This window comes from Apodemus sylvaticus, chromosome 20, assembly GCF_947179515.1.
Source record: "Apodemus sylvaticus chromosome 20, mApoSyl1.1, whole genome shotgun sequence".
Taxonomy (NCBI): domain Eukaryota; kingdom Metazoa; phylum Chordata; class Mammalia; order Rodentia; family Muridae; genus Apodemus; species Apodemus sylvaticus.
The window spans coordinates 34039-50379 of NC_067491.1; the positions used below are offsets into that span (position 1 = coordinate 34039).

Genomic DNA, 16341 nt, shown 5'->3' on the forward strand with positions numbered 1-16341 from the left:
CAGAGTTTGGCCACCTGCCTCTGTCTCATAGGTGATGAAATTACAAGCATGTGGTAGTTTCGATATGCTTGGCCCAGGCAGTGGCACTATATGGAAGTATGGCCTTGTTGGAGGAAGTGTGTCACTTTAAGACCCTCTAACCATGTGGAAGCCAGTCTTCTCGTTTGCCTTCAGAACAAGATGTAAAACTCTTGCTTCTTCCTATACCATGCCCAACTGGATGCTGCCATGCTTCTCGCTTGATGATAATGGACTGAACCTCTGAACTTGTAAGATAGCCCCGAAGAAATATTGTTCTTCTAAGAGTTGCCTTGGTCGTGGTGTCTGTTAATAGCAGTAAAATCCTAACTAATACACAATACTATGACCAGGTAAGATATATGAATGACCTATTTTTGAGTCAAGCAATAAAAGGACAATGTAATATTTAAAAAGGAACCTTTATATTTTGATAAACATTAATACTACTTGGAATTTTTCAATGTATTAATTTCAACCAGGTAAAATGTACTTTTAAAATGACCTATCTTTGAATCAAACAATAAAAGAACAATGTAAGACTTAAACAGGAACAAGCCATCATATTTTGTTGAACAGTAACATTACTTGGAATTTTTCAATGTATTAATTTCAACTGATAAATTGTTTCCTATGCTCTCAATATTTTGACTAATTGCTTTGTAAATTTTATCTCTTTAAAAATTTTTGGGCTGAGAGATGGCTCAGTGGTTAAGAGCACTGGCTGTTCTTCCAAAGGTCATGAATTTAAGTCCCAGCAACCACATGGTGGCTCACAACCTTCTGTAATTGGATCTAATGGCCGCTTCTTGTATGTCTGAAGACAGTGACAGTATACTCATATATAAACAAAATAATCCTTTTAAAAATTTTAATTGTATAAGCATGTGCTATGATGCCCATGTGCCAATCACAGGCCAATTCACAAGTATTTATTATATAGCTCCTCTATGTAGTAAGACAAGATAAGCTCATCAAGTTTGGAAGCAAGCATCTAAATCCAGTGAGGGAACTTGCTTCCATTTCAAAAATATTTATGAAATTCTAGTGTATGATGGTGTATTTAATCCAAGTGTAATAATACACAAAAATTTTGAATGAGATAATCAAGCTTTGGAGCAACAACTGTTACTCCCAGAAACAATTCTCTGGCATTCATTTTTGTTTCTGAGAAAATGTTAAGAACAAATATTTAGTCCTCAGAATAAACTAACATGAGCTATGGACATGTATGGCCAGGGAACCTGATCTGAAACAAGAGTGAGATTGAGACATGCCCAAAACCCCGAAAATCTTATCCTGAGGCTGGCAGGCAATAGGACTGCTCTCTTCCTGCCCATAGACTACAAACAAGCTCTACCACATAACCTCTACCCCTCCTACCTCTGAGGATAGTCATGTAGTCTACTGCCACATTATACATTGTTCAACTTTCTGTATCCCAATAAAGTTATTGAAATTTCTCCTCATGTAAATAAAGCATTCCCAGCACTTCAGCACTAGACAGTAATGTACACCCACCCTAGAAATCCATACCCACTCGCTAAGATCTATATAGTCCTTGCTCACCCTGAATAAAGTGGAATTGCCTCACTGTAGCTGATCCCAAAAGTAATCTGGCATATCCACGACCTTCCAAATCCTGCACACCACACCATCACGGGCTGGTGGCTAATGACCTCCAGGTAAGGGGAGACTCACGATCCAAAAAATAATGGATGACAACATAAAAATCACTTTAACTTATAATAAGTTTTATTATTCAAATTGTTCCTGAATCCTTGGATGACAATATGTCTACAATTTGTAAATGAGATAGTATTTTACTGTTGTACTGTTTCTACTAATCTTACTCAAGCCCCAGAGAGATAGCTCAATGGGAAAAATGTATGTGGAATGCTAGGCTTTACCTCATTCATTAGGTTCATGGCTTTTTACCAGTGTGAATTCTGTCATGCTTCTGAAAGTTGCTACAACATGCAAAGGCTTTATCACACTGATTACACTCAAAAGCTTTTTGTCCAGTATTCCTCCTTTCACACCTATGAAGATGACTATTCTGAAAAAAGGCCTTACCACACTGTTTACATCCATAGTGTTTCTCTCCAGTATGCCTTCTTTCATGCCTGTGAAGGTCACTTTTACATGCAAAGGCTTTAAAACACTGATTACATTCATAGGGTTTCTCCCCAGTATGACTTCTTTCATGCCTATGAAGATGACTGTTCTGTGAAAAGGCTTTACCACACTGATTACATTCATAGGGTTTCTCTCCAGTATGACTTCTTTCATGCCTTTGAAGATTACTGTTCCGTGCAAAGGCTTTACCACATTGACTACATCCATAGGATTTTTTCTGTGTACAGTTTATTTCATGATGGAAAAGATGACTATTCTGTGCAAAGGCTTTACCACTTTGATTACATTCACAGAGCTTTTGTCCAGCAAGATTTCTTTCATGACTGTGAAGATTACTCTTCTGTACAAAGGCTTTACCACATTGTTTATGTCCATAGGGTTTTTCTCCAGTATGACTTCTTTCATGCCTTTGAAGATTACTGTTGCACCCAAAGGCTTTACCACATTTATTACATCCATATGGTTTCTCTCCAGTATGACTTCTTTCATGCCGATGAAGATGACTGTTACGTGAAAAGGCTTTACCACACTGATGACATTCATAGGGTTTCTCTCCAGTATGACTTCTTTCATGCATTTGAAGATAACTGTTACATGCAAAGGCTTTACCACACTGATTACATCCATAGGGCTTCTCTCCAGTATGAATCTTTTCATGCCTGTGAAGATGACTTTTATATGCAAAAGCTTTACTACATTGATTACATTCAAAGGGTTTCTCCAAATTAATTCTTTCATGTATTTGAAGACAACTGGGGCAGGCAAAGGTTTTACCACATTGATCATATCCACGAGGTATTTGGTGAAGACAATAAGTTGCAAAGGTTTTATCACTTTGATTATCTTCATAAAGTTCTATTTCAAAATGAGTTCTTTTGTGTAATTTTAATGATGAATTAGATCTAAAGTCTTTATCATATTGATTACATTCATAGAGATCCTCTTCACTATTGGTTCTTTTATGTGTTTGAAGATACCTATGATGGTTAAAGCCTTTAGAACATGGTTCAAATTTATCACTTCCTTTTCCCACCAGAATTTTTTCACATCCTAGAAGAGAACTGGAAGAACTCAGGGTTTTACCATATTGATTATATGCATAATCTTTTCCTATACTGTGAATCACATGACAGGTACAAAGTGAACCAGTATAGACAGATGAATTTCTGTATTCCTTGTACTCATGAGGTTTTTCTCCAGTATGAGTTTGCTGATGCATTGTCATGGAAGTAGGAAAACCAGTTAACTGTAAATCTGTATCACAATCATCATGTCTTCTCATAGTGGGGACTACTACATACTGTTTAATTGTTCTGGGAGATACAGGGGTACATTGCTTCTTTTTATACTGCTTATCCTCAGATGGCTTGTATCCAGAGTGACAGATGACATACCTATTAAATGAAGGATAACAAATAAAAGATTTTTACATTGCATTTACATAGTCCAACCATTTGTGTCTCATAAATACAAATAGGTATAGAGGTTCAGGCTTGTCAACCACAACAGCTTTCTTTCCTTTCATGAACTGTTCCTCACTAAACTAGGGAAAGTCAATATAAGTATATGGGGGCCCTAGCTTTAATATGCATGATTTGTTTATAAAAGATCTTAGCCGGGCAGTGGTGGCGCACGCCTGTAATCCCAGCACTCTGGGAGGCAGAGGCAGGTGGATTTCTGAGTTTGAGGCCAGCCTGGTCTACAGAGTGAGCTCCAGGACAGTCAGGGCTATACAGAGAAACCCTGTCTCGAAAAAACCAAATCCAGAAAACCAAAAAAAAAAAAAATCTTAGATATACATTAATCTCCTTACTAATGTATATGTCTTTTATAATAATTAGGTAATAAAAAACTAAGTGGATAGACAGACAGCTCTACATAATGGTTTCACATATATATGACTAAAATTGTGACATCAATTATGGCATTGTTTCCTAGTCTCAATTCATTCTTTTTGGGGGAAGGAGGTGTGAGAACTGGTTTCTCTTGATAGAAAGATCATAGAGTCTAGTCTACTCCCTGACCTCACAAGCTACCTTTCTCCCATAATACAGAGAACACCACACTTGTCTCCCAGAAGGTCTGTAATAACCAGGAAAACAGTCCACCTGTCTCCCAGAAAGTCTTTCTGTCATAACCAGGAACACAAACTGGCATGACTGCTTGAAGACCCCAAGCCAGCCTGTCTCCCAGGAGGTCTGTCCTAACTAGGGACACAGGAGGACAGATTTAACCAGAGACACAGGACCCCTACTCTAACCTGAGACACCACTGCATGGTTCCCAGGATGCTGGCTATAACCCAGGTCACACAGCTCTACCTGCCTCCAAGGAGGCCTGATACAGTCTGAAAAACCCAGGCCAGTTAAAACAAGAGATAAACAGATGGCAAAAGGCAAGCACAAGAACATAAACAACAGATGTCAGTAAAATATGGAACCATCAACAACCAGTTCTCTTACCACAGCAAGCCCTGGATATCTGAAGAGCAAGATTCTGACCTACAATCCCATTTCATGAAAATGATAGAGGCCTTTAAGGAGGATATAAATAACTATGTTAAAGAAATACAGGAAAACACAAGCAAACAGGTAGAAGCCTTTAAAGAGGAAACAAATGGATCCATTAAAGAAATGTAGGAAAATACGACCAACAGGTAAAGGAATTGAACAAAATGATACAAGACCTAAAATAGAAATAGAGAAAATAAAGAAATCACAAATGGAGGCAACCCCGGGGGATGGAAAACGTAGGAACCTAGGAAAGAGATCAGGAACTACAGATTACCAACAGAATACAAGAGATGGAAGAGAGAATCTCAGGCATAGAAGATACCAGAAAAGATATCAACACATCTGTCAAGGGAAATAGAAAGGGTAAAAAGTTCCTAATCCAAAACATTGAGGAAATTTGGGACACAATGAAAAGACCAAACCTAAAAAAAAAAAAAAAAAAAAAAGGAATGGAAGAAGATGAAGATTCCTAGTTCAAAGGGCCAGAAAATATCTTCAACAAAATCATAGAAAAAAACTTCCCTAACCTAAACACTAAATGTATAGAACAAAGAAAGGATATTAAAAGCTATAAAGGAAAAAGGCCAAGTAACATATGAAAGTAGACCTATCAGAATTGCATCAGACTTAAAAGCCAAAGAGACTCTAAAAGCCAAAAAGATCCTGGACGGATGTCATTCAGCCACTAAGAGAATACAAATGCTAGCCCAGGATACTATACCCAATAAAACTCTCAATCATCATTGTCTTAGTTAAGGTTTTACTGCTGTGAACAGACACCATGACCAATCAAAGTCTTATAAAGAACAACATTTAATTGGGGCTGGCTTACAGGTTCAGAGGTTTAGTCAATGATCATCAAGGTAGGAGCATGGCAGTGTCCTACCAGGCATGCATGGTGCAAGAGGATCTGAGAGTTCTACATCTTCATCTGGAGGCTGCTAGGGTAAGGGTCTTAAGTCCACATGCACAGTGATACACCTACTCCAACAAGGCCACACCTCCTAACCTGAACCAAGCATATACAAACCATTAAAACTACAGATGGAGAAACCAAATATTCCATGAAAAAACCAAATTTAAACAATATCTTTCTACTAACCAAGCCCTACAGAGGATACTAGAAGCAAATCTTCAACACAAGGAAACATTACACCCAAGAAAACACAAGAAATTACTTATCTCATAACAAACTCAAAAGAAGAGAATCACAAACACATGATACCATCTCCAACAACAAAATTAACAGGAACCAACAATCACTGGTCTTTAAAATCTCTCAATAGCAGCAGACACAATTCCTCAATAAATAGAAACAGGCTAATAGATTTGATAAGGAAAAAAGAGCTTGCTGCATGCAAGAAACACAACCCAGCAACAAGGTGGACACTATATCAGAATAAAGGGCAGAAAAAAATGTTCTCCAAGCAAATGGTTCCAAGAAACAAGGTGGGGTCATCATTATAAGATCTAATAAAATAAACTTTCAACCAAAAGTTATCAAAAGAGATGGTGTGGGACACTTCATACTCATCAAAAAAAAATCCACCAAGATGAAGTCTGAATTCTGAATATCTAAGGGCACCCATGGTTATAAAAGAAACATTACTAATGTTCAAAGCACACACTGCACCTCATACAATAATAGTGGGAGACTTCCACACCCCACTCTCATCAATGGACAGATTATGGAAACAGAAAATAAACTGAGACATGGTAAAACTAACAGAAGTTATGAACCAAATGGATTTAACAGATATCTACAGAACATTTAACCCTAAAACAAAAGAATATACCTTCTTCTCAGCACCACATGGTACCTTCTCCAAAATTGACCATATAACTGGACACAAAACAAGCTGCAACAGATACAAGAAGATTGAAATAATCCCATGATTTTTATCAAACCACCATGGATTAAGGCTGGACTTCAATAACAACAAAAACAACAGAAAGACCACATACTCATGGAAACTGAACAACCCTCTACTCAATGATAACTTGATAAGGGAAGGAATAAAGAAATTAAAGACATCCTATAATTCATTGTAAATGAAGGCATAGCACACCCAAACTTATGGGATATAATGAAAGCAATGCTAAAAGGAAAATTCACAGTATTAAGTGCCTTCATAAACAAAGCTGCAACAGATACAAGAAGATTGAAATAATCCCACGATTTTTATCAAACCACCATGGATTAAGGCTGGACTTCAATAACAACAAAAACAACAGAAAGACCACATACTCATGGAAACTGAACAACCCTCTACTCAATGATAACTTGATAAGGGAAGGAATAAAGAAATTAAAGACATCCTATAATTCATTGTAAATGAAGGCATTGCACACCCAAACTTATGGGATATAATGAAAGCAATGCTAAAAGGAAAATTCACAGTATTAAGTGCCTTCATAAAGAAATTGGAGAGATCCTATACTAGTAAGTTAACAAATCACCTGAAAGCTCTAGAAAAAAGAGAAGCAAACACTCCCAAGAGAAAGATGGCAGGAAATAGTCAAACTCAGTGCTGAAATCAACCAATTAGAAACAAAGTGAATGGCCACCTCCTTTCCAGCAACTGAGCGGGCGGGTACAGCAAGGAGCACAGGAAACAATGGAGTGCCAGAACAGCTGGGACAGAGTCCACAAGGGCCCGACCTGCACCCAGGAGCTGGGCAGCACCATAGCTGACTGTGCACCAATCCTGCCAGGGGAGAACTGCTCTGCAGGGAGTGATTTGACTCCCGCATTTAGAGGTGAGGCCTCCATTTTCTCTTCTGCAACTGAGCAGGTGGGTACAGCCAGGGGCACAAGGAACACCAGAGTGCCAGAACAGCTGGGACAGGGTCCACCGGGGCCTCACCTGTACCCAGGAGCTAGAAAGTGCCACAGCTCTCTGTGCCAGGGGAGAGCCGGTCACCCAGGGGTGCTGAGACAGGCTTGCAGGCACACAAGGGGCAAGCACCAGCCAGAGACAGCAGGACTAACTAACACCAGAGATAACCAGATAGCAAAAGGCAAACATAGGAATGTTACAAACAGAACTCAAGGCAACAGGGCACCATCCAAACCCAATTCTCCCACACCAGCAAGTCCTGGATACCCCAACACACTGGAAAAGCAAGATATGGACTTAAAATCACAGCTCATGATGCTGATAGAGGACTTCAAGGACATAAATAACTCCCTTAAAGAAATACAGGAGAACACAGGCAAACAGGTAGAAGACCTTAAAGAATTACAGGAAAGCACAAGCAAACAGGTGAAGGAATTGAACAAAGCCATCCAGGATCTAAAAATAGATGTAGAAACAATAAAGAAATCACAAAGGAAAACAACTCTGGACGTAGAAAACCTAGGAAAGAAGTCAGGAGTCATGGATACAAGTATCAACAACAGAATACAAGAGGGAGAAGAGAGAATCTCAGGTGCAGAAGATACCATAGAAAGCATTGACACAACAGTCAAAGAAAATGCAAAATGCAAAAAGCTCCTGATCCAAAACATCCAGGAAATCCAGGACAAAATGAGAAGACCAAACCTAAGGATTACAGGTACAGAAGAGAGTGAATATTTCTAACTTATAGGGCCAGTAAATGTCTTCAACAAAATTATAGAAGAAAACTTCCCTAACCTAAAGAAAGACATGCCCATGAACATAAGAAGCATACAGAACTCCAAATAGATTTGACCAGAAAAGAAATTCTTCCCATCACATAATAATTAAAACACCAAATGCACTAAACAAAGAAATAATATCAAAAGTGGTAAGGGAAAAAGGTCAAGTAACATATAAAGGCAGTCCTATCAGAATTACACTAGACTTCTCACCAGAGACTATGAAAGCCAAAAGTTCTTGGGTAGATGTCATACAGACCCTAAGGGAACACATATATCAACCCAGGCTGCTATACCCAGCAAATATCTCAATTACCATAGATGGAGAAAACAAGGTATTCCATGACAAAAACAAATTTACACAATATCTTTCCACAAATCCAGCCCTTCAAAGGATAATGAATGGAAAACACGAACAAAAGGAGGGAAGCTACACACTAGAAAAAGCAAGAAATTAATCTTTTAACAAACCAAAAAGAGGAGAGCCACACAACATAACTCCACCTCTAATAACAAAAGTAACAGGAAATAACAATCACTTCTCCTTAATATCTCTTAATATCAATGGACTCAATTCTCCAATAAAAAGACACAGACTAATAGACTGGATACAAAAGTAGGACCCAACATTTTGCTGCATACAGGAAACCCACAAAGATAGACACTACCTCAGTAAAAGGCTGGAAAACAATTTTCCAAGCAAATGGTCCCAAGAAACAAGCTGGTGTAGGCATCCTAATATCGAATAAAATTGACTTTCAACCTAAAGTAATCAAAAAAGGAAGGACACTTCATATTCATCAAAGGAAAAATCTACGAAGATAAACTCTCAATTCTGAACATATTCTCCAAATACAAGGGCACCAACATTCATAAAAGAAACTTTAATAAAGCTCAAAGCACACATTGCACCCCACATAATAATAGTGGGAGACTTCAACAACCCACTCTCATCAATGGACAGATCAGGGAAACATAAACTAAACAGAGAAACAGTGAAACCAGCAGAAGTGATGAACCAGATGAATTTAACAGATAGCTATACAACATTTTATCCTAAAGCAAAAGAATATACCTTCTTCTCAGTACCTCATGGTATCTTTTCCAAAACTGACCATATACTCGGTCACAAAACAGACCTCAGCAGATATAAGAAGATTGAAATAATTCCATGCACCCTATCCAATCACCACGGACTAAGGCTGGTCTTCAATAACAACAAAAACAACAGAAAGCCCACATACATACGGAAACTGAACAACACTCTACTCAATGATAACTTGGTCAAGGAAGAAATAAAGAAAGAAATCAAAGACTTTTTAGAATTTAATGAAAATGAAGGCACAACATACCCAAACTTATGGGACACAATAAAAGCAGTGCTAAGAGGAAAACTCATACATCTGAGTGCCTCAAGAAAGAAACTGTAGAGAGCATACACTAACAGCTTAACTCTAGAACAAAAAGAAGCAAATATACCCAAGAGGAGTAAACAGCTGGAAATAATCAAACTCAGGACTGAAATCAGTCAAGTAGGAACAAAAAGAACTATACAAAGAATCAACCAAACCAGGAGCTGGTTCTTTGGAAAAAACCCACAAGATAGATAAATCCTTAGCCAAACTAACCAGAGGGCACAGAGACAGTATCCAAATCAGCAAATTCAGAAATGAAAAGGGAGACATAACAACAAATACTGAGGAATCCAAAAAATCATGAGATCCTACTAAAAAAAGCCTATACTCAACAAAAGTGTAAAATCTAGATAAAATGGACAATTTTCTAGACAGGTACCAAAGTTAAATCAGGATCAGAAAAATGATCTAAACAATCCCATAACCTCTGAAGAAATAGAAGCAGTCATTAATAGTTTCCCAACCAAGAAAAGGCCCAGGACCAGATGGGTTCAATGCAGGGTTCTATCAGACCTTCAAAGAAGACTTAACACCAATACTCTTCAAATTATTCCATAAAAGAGAAACAGAAGGAACACTACCCAACTCGTTTTATGAAGCCACAATTACTCTGATACCTAAATCACACAAAGACCCCAAAAAGAGAACTTTAGACCAATTTTCCTTATGAATACCAATGTAAAAATACTCAATAAAATTCTTGCCAACCGAATCCAAGAACACATGAAAATGATCATCCATCATGATCAAGTAGGCTTCATCCCAGGGATGCAAGGATGGTTCAATATACAGAAATCTATCAATGTAATCCACTATATAAACAAACTCAAAGAAAAAAAACCACATGATCATTTCATTAGATGCTGAGAAAGCATTTGACAAAATCCAACACCTTTTCATGATAAAAGTCTTGGAAAGATCAGGAATTCAAGGCCCATACTTAAACACAGTAAAAGCAATATACAGCAAACCAGTAGCCAACATCAAACTAAATGGAGAGAAACTTGAAGCAATCCCACTGAAATCAGGCACTAGACAAGGTTGTCCTCTCTCTCCCTACCTGTTCAATATAGTACTCAAAGTCCTAGCCAGAGCAATTAGACAACAAAAGGAGGTCAAAGGGATTCAAATTGGAAAGGAAGAAGTCAAAGAATCACTTTTTGCAGATGATATGATAGTATAATTAAGGGAACCCAAAAATTCCACCAGAGAACTCTTAAAGCGGATAAACAACTTCAGCAAAGTGACTGGATATAAAATTAACTCAAACAAATCAGCAGCCTTCCTTTATGCAAATGATAAACAGGCTGAGAAAGAAATTAGGGAAATGACACCCTTCACAATAGTCACAAATAATATAAAATACCTTGGCATGATTTTAACCAAGCAACTGAATGATCTATATGACAAGAACTTTAAGTCTCTGAAGAAAGAAATTGAAGATCTCAGAAGATGAAATGGTCTCCTATGCTCATGGATTGACAGGGTTAAAATAGTAAAAATGGCCATCTTGCCTAAAGCAATCTACAGATTCAATGCAATCCCCATCAAAACTCTAACTCAATTATTTTTTTTTCGTGTCTTTAGCATTTATTGAACACCTACTGTGTGCCTGGCTTTCCCGGATTGCATGCCTAGGAATGGCAAGGGCTTGACGCTCAACGAATCTGAAATGACAGCGAGCCTTGCACGGTGGCTCCGTGGCTGAGTTGGGGGTCGCGCTGACTCCAGTGGCTCCGTGGCTGAGTCGGGGGTCGCAAGGCTCCTTTGCTGGTCCTAGGACACTAGGCAGGTTAGCCCTTCCCCAAGCCTGCAGGGCCCCTAGTGGTGGGCGTTCCAGCCGGCCTCTTCCGCCTCCTCCCACACCTTCCTCCCTATCACACCCGGTGAACTTGACCCGCCTCGAGACGTTTGCATTGCCTTTCCCTCCGGGTAAGACGTCTTTTCCCCTGCTTTGCTGGTGCCCTGAGCCCTCTCGCGGTAAAGGTACCTTTCGTTGGAGAGACCTTTCTGGCTACCTTTCTAAATTAACCCTGACCTCTTGCTCCCTCTCCAAGTCCATTATCGCATCCCGAACATATATCGCTTATCCATTCAGCAGTTACTTACGTTCTTCACACTTAATATATAGACAAAATTTCTGTCCCTTGTTGGGAGTTTGGAAGGGACTTTCTCCGAACAAACAACAGGTCCGTAAACAACGCAGTGTATTAGGTGATAAATTCTTAAGAACTGGGGAGAGGAGCCGGGCAAGAAAGCTAGGGGGTGGCCCGGTGAGAGCAGGTGGAACAACCAGATCAGGTGACAAATACCATTCAGTCACGCAGCTAAATGAGGAAGCTTTCTTGGGACGAAATAGCTGGAGCAAAACCGAGCGCAAGCGTTGTGCCAGTGAAAAGGAAAGGCGAGCAGAGGGGCAGCTGGAGTCGGTTACCGGCTGTCTCTCTAGACTTAGATTCCCCCTTCAGGAGTACCTCCCCTCAGTGTCACTCGGTAGCTCCGCCTCTCCAGAGACCCAGCCTCTAAACGGCGCTGGGCTTCCAGTAAGAACTAAAAACGTTTTGTTGAATGAATATGTTAACAAAAGGTTGGCGAGATGGTTAGGATGCTAGGGTCGGACCTGGGTGCTAAAAGTCCCGAGAACCTTTTGTTCCCATGTCACCATGAGACCCTCAGCCGTGCCTGACTTCTCCCGGTCCCAAGGTAGTGCACCGCTGCGGGCGCCGTCTGAACGTCGCGTCCGGGGAATTCCGACAGAGCCTGGAGTCTCTAACTCAATTCTTCATAGAGTTAGAAAGAGTAATTTCCAAATTTATCTGGAATAACAAAAAACCCAGGATAGTGAAAACTATTCTCAACAATAAAAGAACTTCTGGCAGAATCACCATCCCTGACCTTAAGCTATACTACAGAGCAATAATGATAAAAACTGTATGGTATTGGTACAGAGACAGGCAGGAAGATCAATGTAATAGAATTGAAGACCCAGAAATGAACCCACACACCTATGGTCTTTGACAAAGTAACTAAAACCATCCAGTGGAAAAAAGACAGCATTTTCCACAAATGGCTGGGGTTAACTGGCAGTCAACATGTAGAAGGATGCAAATTGATCCATTCTTATCTCCCTGTACAAAGCTCAAGTCCAAGTGGATCAAGGACCTCCACATAAAACCAGATACACTGAATCTAATAGAAGAGAAAGTGGGGAAGAACCTGAAGCGCATGGGCACAGGGGAAATTTCCTGAATAGAACACCAATAGCTTATGCTCTAAGATCAAGAATTGACTAATGGGACCGCATAAACTTGCAAAGCTTCTGTAAGGCAAAGGACAATGTCAATAGGACAAAACAGCAACCAACAGATCTTTACCAATCCTACATCTGATAGAAGACTAATATGCAATATATACAAAGAACTCAAGAAGTTAGACTCCAGAGAACTAAATAATCCTATTGAAAATCAGTTTGGCAGTTCCTCAGAAAATTGGACATAGCACTGAGGACCCAGTATACCACTCCTGGGCATATACTCCGAAGATGCTCTAACATGTAACATCCACTATATTCATAGAAGCCTTTTTATAATAGCCAGAAGCTGGAAAAAACCCAGATGTCCCTCAACAGAGGAATGGATACAGAAAATGTGGTACATTTACACAATGGAGTACTACTCAAGTACTAAAAACAATGAATTCATGTAATTCTTAGGCAAATGGATGGAGCTAGAAAATATCCTGAGTGAAGAAATCCAAGAGCAAAAGAACACACATGGTATGCACTCACTGATAAGTGGATATTAGCCCAAAAGCTCAAAATATCCAAGATACAACTCACAGACCACATGAAGCTCAAGAAGAAGGAAGACCAAAGTGTGGATACTTTGATCCTTATTGGAAAGTGGATTAAAATACCCATGGCTCACAGCCAACTAATAGAATGAACATAGGGTCCCCAATGGAGCAGCTAGAGAAAGGAGCCAGGAGCTGTAAAGGTTTGCAGACCTGCAGGTGGAATAATAATATGTACCAACCAGCACCCCCAGAGCTCCCAGAGGCTAAACAACTAACCAAAGAGTACACATGGAGGGACCCATGGCTCCAGCTACATATGTAGCAGAAGATGACCATTTCAGACATCAATGAGAGGAGAGACCATAACCCAGAATAGGGGAATACAAGTCAGGAATGGGGGGCGGTGGGCAGGGGGAAGGGGGATGGGATAGGGGATTTTTGGAGGGGTAATGTGGAAAGGGGATACCATTTGAAATGTAAATAAAGCAAATTATCTAATAAAAAGGAAAACAAAAAACATTACTAAATTATTTGGAAGAGGAATTAAACTTTTTTTTTTTTTTTTTTTTTTTGCTAAAATTGAAGATTTACATGGAAAAAAAAAAGAGAAAGAAACAAAGTGAACAATACCAAGAATCAACAAATCTAAGTTCTGGTTCTTTGAGAAAAAAATCAAATAGATAGATAAACTCTTAGCCAAACTCAATAAAAGGCACTAAGACAGGAGCCAAATGAACAACAGAAATCGAGGAAATTCAAAAAAATCAGCAGATCTTACTACAAAAGTCTATATATGCCAGACAAAACTAGAAAATCTAGATGAAACGTATGATTTTCTAGACAGATACCACATACCAAAATTAAAATTAGGATCAGGTAAACAATCTAAACAGTCCCATAACCCCTAAGGAAACAGAAGCAGCCATTACAAATCTCCCATCCAAATCCAGCCAAGAGTTAGATGGTTTTAGTGAAGAATGGAACTACACCTTCAAAGAAGAGCTAATACCAATACTCCTCAAAATATTCAATAAAACAGACACAGAAGGAATGCTACCTTCTTCCTTCTATGAAGTCACTATTACGGTGTCACCTAAACTACACAAAGTTCCAACAAAGAGAACTTCAGACCAATTTCGCTTATGAATGCAGATGCAAAAGTACTCAAAAAAATTCTCACAAATTGAATCCAAGAACACACCAGAACTATCATTCATCACAATCAAGTAGGCTTCATCCCAGGGATGCAGGGATAGTGCAATATAAAAAGTTCCATCCATGTAATCCAGTCTATAAACAAACTCAAAGAAAAAAAACTACATGATCATGTCATTAGAAGCTGAAAAAGCCTTTGACAAAATATAACCCCTCCTCATTTTATATGTCTAGGAGAGATCAGGAGTTCATGGCACATAACTAAGCATAATAAAAGCAATACACACTAATTAACAGCCAGCATCAAATTAAATGGAGAGAAATCAGAAGCAGTCCTTTTTCCGTATCTATTCAATATAGTACTTGAAGTTCAAGCTAGAGCAATTAGACAACAAAAGGAGATCAAGGGTATACAAATTTGAAAGGAATAAATCATGGCATTACTATTTGTGGATGATATGATAATATACATGAGTGACCCAAAAAAGAAGCTGGGAACTCCTACAGCTAGCTGATAAACAACTTCAACAATGTGGCTGGATATAAAATTAACTCACACAAATCAGTAGCCTTCCTTAATACAAATAATAAACAGGCTGAGAAAGAAATTAGAGGAACAACACCCTTCACAATAGCGACAAATAATATAAAATATCTTTGTGTAACTCTAACCAAGCAAGTGTAAGGTCTGTATGACAAGAACTGCAAGTTCTGAAGAAAGTGAAGAAGACATCAGATGATGGAAAGATCTCCCATCCTCATGGATCGGTAGGATTAACATAGTAAAAATGTTCATCTTACAAAATGCAATCTACAGATTCAGTGCAATCCTCATCAAGATTCCAACACAATTCTTCAAAGACACAGAAAGAAAGAGAAATTCTCAACTTCATATGGAAAAACAAAAAGCAGAAGATAGCTAAAACAATCCTGAAAAACAAAAGAACTTCTGGGAGAATCACTATCACTGATATCAAGCTGTATATCTCATGGAATTGGTACAGAGACCTACAGGTCGATCAATGGAATAGAACTGACAATCCAGAAATAAACCCACACACCTACAAACATTTGATCTTTGACAAAGAAGACAAAACCATATAGTGGCAAAATGAAAGCATCTTTAACAAATGGTGCTGGTCTAACTGGTGGTCTACATGTAGAAGAATGCAAATTGATCCGTATTTATCACCTTGTACTAAGCTCATATCCAAGTGGATCAAGCACCTCGACATAATACCAGATACTCCGATGTAATAGAACAGAAAGTGGAAAATCGCCTTTAACGCACTAGCATGTGGGAAATTATCACAGGATTTTCCCTGTCTAATTACATTAGGGAAGTAGGAGGCCTGTGATTGGACATGGAAAAGGGAGGTGGAGCTAAGAGTTGCAGAGACAGGGAGCTTCTCAGGGTAGTGGGAGAAGAAAGGAAGATGGCAGCGGATGTGAATCAACATGGCTATTACCAGCCACAGTTTGTTATAGTATCAGAAAGGTTAGAATATTGGGATAATTTGTCTAATCTAAGTGGGCAGTTTTTATCATTATCAATTGGTTCTGAAATTTTTGTATTGGCATATTGTGTATGGAGAATTTATTGATATATAAATCTGATTGGTTAACTATAGCTATTGAGTCTTGTTTTTACCAGGTTACTAGGTATTGTGTTATCAAACCCTGAG

General features: G+C 38.8%; 1 protein-coding gene across 2 annotated transcripts in view; it reads right to left on the reverse strand.

The window, feature by feature from the left end:
• Positions 1 to 1751: 1751 nt before the first annotated feature.
• The window catches only part of LOC127670753 (zinc finger protein 431-like), a 34766-nt gene continuing 20176 nt past the window's right edge, over positions 1752 to 16341 (reverse strand). The window contains exons 1-2 of one of the 2 annotated variants that reach the window (XM_052165252.1): positions 11312 to 12518; positions 1752 to 3551 (exon numbers count right to left, since the gene is read on the reverse strand). In XM_052165252.1, the coding sequence (XP_052021212.1) occupies positions 1943 to 3439 (1497 nt within the window). In that variant the 5' untranslated portion in view covers positions 3440 to 3551; positions 11312 to 12518 and the 3' untranslated portion in view covers positions 1752 to 1942. Of the gene's footprint in view, positions 3552 to 11311; positions 12519 to 16341 lie in introns of those variants that run through there. The other variant, XM_052165251.1, reaches the window with a different exon arrangement.